General features: G+C 42.7%; 1 protein-coding gene across 2 annotated transcripts in view; it reads left to right on the top strand.

Annotated features, from left to right (window-relative positions):
• tbcd (tubulin folding cofactor D) overlaps window positions 1-7,475 on the top strand; it is a 46,496-nt gene that overhangs the window by 30,638 nt on the left and 8,383 nt on the right. For both annotated transcript variants that reach the window (XR_010803660.1, XM_066674625.1), the window contains exons 21-32: window positions 42-159; window positions 1,950-2,010; window positions 2,113-2,135; window positions 2,240-2,271; window positions 2,709-2,771; window positions 3,000-3,052; window positions 3,328-3,409; window positions 3,670-3,788; window positions 4,806-4,897; window positions 5,937-6,077; window positions 6,733-6,816; window positions 7,160-7,318. Coding sequence is in view for 1 of the 2 variants with exons in the window: in XM_066674625.1 (XP_066530722.1) it covers window positions 42-159; window positions 1,950-2,010; window positions 2,113-2,135; window positions 2,240-2,271; window positions 2,709-2,771; window positions 3,000-3,052; window positions 3,328-3,409; window positions 3,670-3,788; window positions 4,806-4,897; window positions 5,937-6,077; window positions 6,733-6,816; window positions 7,160-7,318 (1,027 nt within the window). In the remaining variant the exon portion in view is untranslated. The remainder of the gene's footprint in view (window positions 1-41; window positions 160-1,949; window positions 2,011-2,112; window positions 2,136-2,239; window positions 2,272-2,708; window positions 2,772-2,999; window positions 3,053-3,327; window positions 3,410-3,669; window positions 3,789-4,805; window positions 4,898-5,936; window positions 6,078-6,732; window positions 6,817-7,159; window positions 7,319-7,475) is intronic.

Below are 7,475 nucleotides of genomic sequence, written 5' to 3'. Positions count from 1 at the left end.
GCAGATTATAATGATATCCATCATTGGTTTCCTTCTCCTAGTTCTTCCACAGCTTTTACAGATGGCGACAGGGATGGACTTGCACGGTCGTCATGGTGCAATATTGGCCTGTGCTGAGGTCACTCATGCCCTCTATAAGCTGGGTGCTCAGAGCAACAGGTCAGAGTTTTAATCCAAATGATAATTTATTGTACATATAATGCATATGATATTTATGCACATTGCCCAGCATCGTGCTGAGTGATGGGGAAGAGGGGGGGCCATCCTGTCTCTGACATTTAGCCATGTATGGCAGGGACATCAGCAGGGATTCCAAATTGCAATATCCCTTGTATCATTTTTTGAAAAACTTTTGTCAAGCAAAGTATTGTTCTGTGATTTGCTGCTTTCTTAGCTGTACGCACCCTGTGGAGAAACTCTAGTGAAATCGTGATTCAAAACAAAGGAGCTATTGCATCAGGTGACCCAGTCAAAGGAACTTAACCACAGGTTTTTGACAGTTAGACATCTCCAAAACTGGAAGGGTTGCACCCGTTATTACAGGATTACAGTGAGGATCTGTACAGTTTCATTTGGACCCATTTCAGAAGGGGAGGGGAGGGGTGGTAAAGGCAGTATGTGTAAGAAATAATGAGTTCTTCTGGAGGAGACAACTTTCACCCTGTGCTCAGCTGGAAGCATGTTCAAAACACTAGACTGGAACAGTAGAATAATCCAGTCACAAGTTTAGTCTCTCAAAAGAGTTAAAACATCTTCTCAAAACATAACAGTCTTTGATTTATGAATACTCTATCATGCAAAATTTTACCACCACTTATTAATTAAACCATTTAGGTTTGGGGTCTAAACGATTTAATTACACGTGTGGTCCTGCAGAAAGAGCCCTGGCACCAGGGGTGTGTTTAATTGGTTAATGGCTTCTCAACTCTTCCTCATGCCTCAGTAACCAGTAACATGGGGAAAAACAGTTAAAGGGAACCAAATGTAATGTTTACTGCTGCACTGTTTGTGTTGATAGGAAATGAAAAGATACCTCGAATAACAATCAATATCACTGCATTGTAATATATAAATAAATAAAATAACAGGGTTAGGGTTTTATATATACAGGGGGTCCTCGACTTACGACGTTGATCCGTTCCTACGTCGCGTCGCAAACCGATTTTCGGTGTAAGTTGGCACATACTGTACGTAAATAACATACTGTAAGCACTTATCCTATCCTAACACCTGTCCTCCTCGGTCCCGAGCCGCGTAACCGTGTATTCTTCCGCCGCGCCGCGCACACCAAACACGAAGTTCACGTTACGACGTTTACGACGCAAAACCACTTAAGTCGAAACAAGGCTTTATACAGTAAATGGGAGATGTGTCGTGACCATGAAACATCGTAACTCGGGACTGACCTAACCCGAGGACCTCCTGTGTGTGTGTGTGTGTGTGTGTGTGTGTATATATTTGAAAGATTTGCATCCATCACCCCCTAAAACCACCCCTACTTCTCCCAGCAGTACCTTGCTTTAACGGTGTCAAGGACCTAATCAAATGTTACTGAATAAAACTCAACACCTGTATATTTTACTTATGTAAATGGGCGTTTCTTCACGAGTCAAATTAGTACACACCTTTAGGCCGAATAATTTGCGTAAAGTGTACTCTGCCTGCCGGCAACTTAGCGTTACCCTATTTAAACTCTTATACCCTCATGTTACAGAAAGGTACATGGAATAGTCATATTTGTGTTGTTCACATTGTGAACCAGCACAATCGTTATGAGCTCCAGTTCTCTAGAATTACACAGTTCACCTCAAACCTTGAGTTCCACCAATACATAATGCAAATACGTTGGTGGTAATTTGCAGGCGTTAAATAGAAATGGAGATTCTAGGTTTAGACTAAATTTGACATTCCAGTTTTTTAAAACCTTTGTTTGGGTATGTGTATTTTAGGCCAGTCACAGAATTCCTGTCGTCAGAGTCGGTTCAGGGTCTTAAAGACATTCACCTTAAGGTCAGCACCGTTTTGACCTTTTAATACAATATTTAATTTTTGCCAAATTTTTAAAAAATTTATTGATGTCAACTTTTGTTTCCAAATATTTCTGACTCGCAGCTGTCGGAGAGAAAGCAGTACAGGTGAGAGTCTCTTCTCTTGACACACAAACATGAGGATATGAATGGGACAAATTACTAAAGAAAATAAAGGGCAAATTGCTTAATGAATTCCTTCTTTCCCGCAGGGGTTTTGGTGGGGAATTGATGAGACCTGCAGGTAAAGTTATGAATCATTCTTTATCTTCAAACACTTTCTAAACAGGAGAACGTATCAAGGCTGGTGACATGTTGAACGGTTAACCGCTGTGTTTATTTTCCCCAAAAAACAATGTAACGTTTGAGAGTCCTTGGAATAATGTCTTAGAGTTGTATGCAAAGGTTTGGATAACTCTGGTGAAATTATATACATTTCTGTCAGGTGACAACCTCGTAGGTCCAAGAAAGCAAATATACTGAAGAAAATTAGTATGTCAGCCCTCTTAAAATGCTAATAACAATACAGTATCTCATTTGACATATTCCAGTATTGTTTTCTCTATATTTATTGCATTAACATATATATATTTGTTTAGAAAATCAAGGAAACAAGGCTATCCAAACCTTCGCTTAAAACAAAAGCTTGACTGATTTCTTCCTCTCTGTCTTTGCCTGTAGTGTGTGCTCTTATTGAGAAAATGTCCCTTTCCAAGATGCCGTTTAAAGACGACCCAATCATAAGTAAGTTTTCATGATTAAGGGATGAGGTGTGGTTTGGCAAAAGGAAGTGTCGCTCCCACACAGCCCCAGGGTTCTGGGTTCCTGCTTAGGGTCACTGTCTATGACACGTTTGATGCATTCCTGTTTATTCGACCCTAAACAGGGTAATACAGATACAGAAAATGAATGAATGAATGAAAGAATGAACAATATAAGGCATATGTGCATTGATATCATTTAATCTTTCAGGTGGCTGGCAGTCACTGATAGACGACAGTTTGAATGCCAAGCAGAGCATCCAGGTAGATTGACTCCACTGCACACACAATATGAGGCTGCATGAGCAATTTAATATTCAGTTACAAGTGCCATTATACAAATATGCAAAAGGGTTTATAGTAATTAGTGTTTACTATAGTGTTCAGCCCTTTATTCTCTGCTGATCACGGTGAGGTTGGACTTGTGTGCATTTGCTGAAGAGCATGTCTTATATTCATTATTGTCTCATCAACATATTGAATTGTGTGTGTGTGTGTGTGTGTGTGTGTGTGTGTGTGTGTGTGTGCACACTTTACAGGAAGTAGCAGTTTCGGCTCTTGCAGCTTTGTGTCTGGAATATTACCAGGTCCATCCAGGAGTGGCTGATACAAACATGCAAGGTATTAAGGCCTTAAATGCATGATAATGCAGACATTTTATTGGGATACCAACTCATCCAACATTTTCCAACATAATCCTGCATCCATCCAGAGAACACAGTTCCGTTTCAAAGATAGAAGCTTGGTCTTGTTTGTGTGGAAACAACCTCTTATTGACATTTGCCAAGACGTCCAGACGTTCCTTTAAGGACTTTAGCTACAGTGAGCTGATTCCTCATAGTGCCTTTCAGTCTGAAGTGTGTTTGTATGTGTGTTCACAGAGCGCTTGATCAGTCAGTATCTGGCAGCACTGAGGAGTTCAGAGGTTTTGACTCGCTGTGGCTGTTCGCTGGCTCTGGGCTCTCTACCACGCTTCATGATCCAAAACAAACTTCAGCAGGTATGAAGAGCTTAGCTACATAAACACATGCATACACGCAACTCAGAGAGCACAGCATGTTACAGATAATTGTTGCATGTTGTAAGATGACGTTTCATAGCAGGAAGCTGTTCCTAGGGTGTACTCACACATGGCCCGGGTGCTTCCCCTCCCTCGCTCACTACCCCTGCATTTAATGTACCTGAGCACGCTTACGCCACAGGCTTTTGATGTTTGTTTTGAATAACGCCTCTTTTGCAGAGCACAATGGAGTTCATGGTTGTACTTACTTTGGGATCATTTTGTTGGCAGTGACTCTCAGCCTTTTCACATGCCTTATAGAGTTATTGATCATGCACTGCAGCGATATTCTCTTAAACATTCTTAGATCTAGTAAAAACAGCAGTACTGTGTAGTCATGGAGACATAGTAACACAGTGACTTTATTCCTGAGTAGATTGAAGTTAACACTTTTCAGATATCAAAATTATGATGATTATTATTAGCCTCCATTTTTAGATGTGTTATAATTCACTAGCATAAAGAAGAGCAAAGTCATGTCTGGGACGGCACGGTGGCAGTCACACAGCTCCAGGGACCTGGAGGTCGTGGGTTCAAGTCCCGCTCCGGGTGACTGTCTGTGAGGAGTTTGTGTTCTCCCTGTGTCCGCGTAGGTTTCCTCCAGGTGCTCTGGTTTCTTCCCATGGTTCAGAAACACACGTTGGTAGGCAGACTGGTGACTCAGGTGTCCAAAAGGTGGGGGGGGTGCCTGGGCACATGCTTTTAGACCCATAGCTTCTTAGGAATTCTGACTTCTCAGCCACTTTTTAGAAAAGTCATTCATTAGTGGCCTGCTGAATGTGTTTTGTTGTATTTATCATTTCCCTTGCATTGGTTCTGTCTGTGTGTATTGTGAAGAACTCTAGCTTGGTCCTAGGACAGTGCTATATAATTAAAGTTGTCGTATTGATTTGCTTATAAATGATACCATGTTTTTTGTATCAGTAATGATACCTGTGATCTGTGTTTGTTTCTCAGGTTTTAGATGGCCTCCAGGAAGCTTGTAGAATGACACGGAAGGGTGAAGGCTTCACGGAGGCCAGGAGAGACGCAGCCACAGCTATGGCCCAGTGAGTCACTGTCTGTCTGTTTCTCTCTGTCTCTCTCTCTCACTTCTGTATCTCAAAAAGACCATATTCCATCTCTCTGTGTCTCTCTCTGTCCCTGCCCCCTCTCTCTCCTAATCCGCCGGAGTTTGGGATGAATAAACTCAGTTACCGTCGGCCACGCTTTCCTGTCTGACCTGAAATTCATGATCACGCTGCATGATGCATCACGACTAGTTTCAGGCTAATGCTTCGTTCTAAGCTTTTAGACTCGTGTAAAATTTAGACACTAGGTAATTATATGCATTTTTGACACAGGGAGAACACACCACACTCCTCACAGACAGTCACCCGGAGGAAACCCACGCGGACACAGGGAGAACACACCATACTCCTCACAGACAGTCACTCGGAGGAAACCCACGCAGACACAGGAAGAACACACCACACTCCTCACAGACAGTCACCTGGAGGAAACCCATGCAAACACAGAGAGAACACACCACACTCCTCACAGACAGTCACGAATCGAACCCACAACCTCCAGGTCCCTGGAGCTGTGTGACTGTGACACTACCTGCTGCACCACCTCATTTGAGGTGCCGCCCTCTCATTTGAATCCATTCATAACTTAATGTCATTGGACACCTCAAAAATCTGGAGGAGGACTTTAACTTCACAGATCTCTCTTCACAGATGGCTGAACAGATATCATTGTGTTTGTGAGAAGGGGAGAAGTAAGGCCATCTTACCCACTCAGAGTGGAAAGCCAATTGTGCTCTCTATTACTCCTGGCCCTCAAATGGCTGAGGCATCACCAGTCATTGATCTGCTGTTCTCCATATGATCATAGGGCCCCTATGTTTAGACAGGCCCCATCTAATTTTATTTCCCTATGTGTGGAATTAAACAAATAAATGTTCGTTTTCCATCATCAGTTCCAAGAAGTGTGTTCTGTGAACTTACTTTCACCTCAAAAATCTACTAAACAAAACAGTTAGACCAAGAGTGCCCAAGCGTTTGCACTTAACTGTATCCGTGTGTGTGCCTTCTTTTTCCTCAGGGTCTGTGTAACAGCAGGAGTGTGTAAAGAGGGCAGTCCGGACTGCTTTGTGTGTGAGAAAAACGTGAGCGGTGTGTATGAATCTCTGCTGGACTGCATGAACGACTACACCACAGATAGCCGAGGAGACGTGGGGGCCTGGTGAGTCCAGACCCAAGTCAGCTGATATCCCAACCCTATTTAAACTGAGTCAAGCTCTGTGGTTGAAATCTGCAATTTTTTTTTTCTAAAGTTCAGTCTTAGAAGTTGTTTGAACTTTCTGCTTCCCACGATCCATGTAATGCCAAGTACAGCCTTGTACTCATCAGTTCGTAAACCCTAACACCACATTTCAGATGTAGACTTTCTACTGTGCTAGTGCAAATATTCTTCTTTTTTGTCTATTTCCTTTTCCCAGTAATAGCTACACATTCTTTCAGACCCACAGAGAAAAAAAGAGTCTTCTCAACCACTTCTTATGACATACAGTAAATAAGAGATTGACAGAATCATTTGAAGAGAATTGATTCAGTGAATAAAAGCCCACACTTTTGCTAAAGAGTCTGTTGAATGTCTTCCTACACTCTCTCTCTCTCTCTGACACACACACACACACACGCCCTGTCACACCCTAGGGCCATACTTATTATCTGTGCTATATCAACCTGACTGTCTTCAGTCAAAACTGCTGTTATATACAGATTATTTATCTAGAGAGATTGAAGAAACTAAAATGGGAAGAAAGGACATTTTAAGTTAAGTCTGGTCACGTGAAATCCCACACATTGTGTAAACCATTCCTCTTGTTATATTTCAGGGTTCGGGCGGCAGCTATGACCGGTTTGCTTGACGTGACTCTGCAGGTGTCTGGATCTGCACCTGAGCTCCTGTCTCCTGCCATGTGAGTCACACTCAGAGAAACACTCACCCAGCTTTATAAAGCAGACACCTCTTCAAACCTTGTAATTCTGCACTAAACAGGTTCGTTTCCTCCCTTAAAGTCCCTAAAGCTTCCTAACTCCACAGAGTTTAATGTTCCTAAAAAACACAAGAGTGTTGGACCCTGACTCATCAGTATTCATAAGTCCATCTCTTCCCAGAGGTATTGGGTGGTGCCCCCATCACCTCAGAGAAAGCACACCCACTGCTCCACAGTCACATGCTGGAGAGCTGTAAACTCCCCGAACCCTGGGTATTTAAAAAAAGTGTAAAATACAGCTTCTATCGTCCATCTGTGTCTGTAGTGTCCAGAGGCTGATGTGCTGCCTGGCACAGCAGGCCGCAGAGAAGATTGACCGCTACAGAGCCCATGCCGGCAGTGTGTTCTTGAAGCTACTCCACAGCACCGAGCCTGTAGTACCCCACATCCCCCACATGGAGGCGCTACTCAGCATCTTTCCTCCGTGAGTACCTCAGGGTTCTTCTTACCACAGGAGTATGGGCAGGTAGGTGTAGGTTTGTGTATGTGCAGTATTGTTGTATTGTTGTGTATATTGCAGTATATTGACGCCGTCTCTTCAAAAAGAGCAAATTTTACAGAAGAAAAGAAAAACATTTTAA

Source organism: Hoplias malabaricus, chromosome 6, assembly GCF_029633855.1.
Source record: "Hoplias malabaricus isolate fHopMal1 chromosome 6, fHopMal1.hap1, whole genome shotgun sequence".
NCBI classification, from domain to species: Eukaryota; Metazoa; Chordata; class Actinopteri; order Characiformes; family Erythrinidae; genus Hoplias; species Hoplias malabaricus.
The sequence above is the reverse complement of the archived record's forward strand: the minus strand, read 5'-3'. Positions and strand labels throughout refer to the sequence as shown.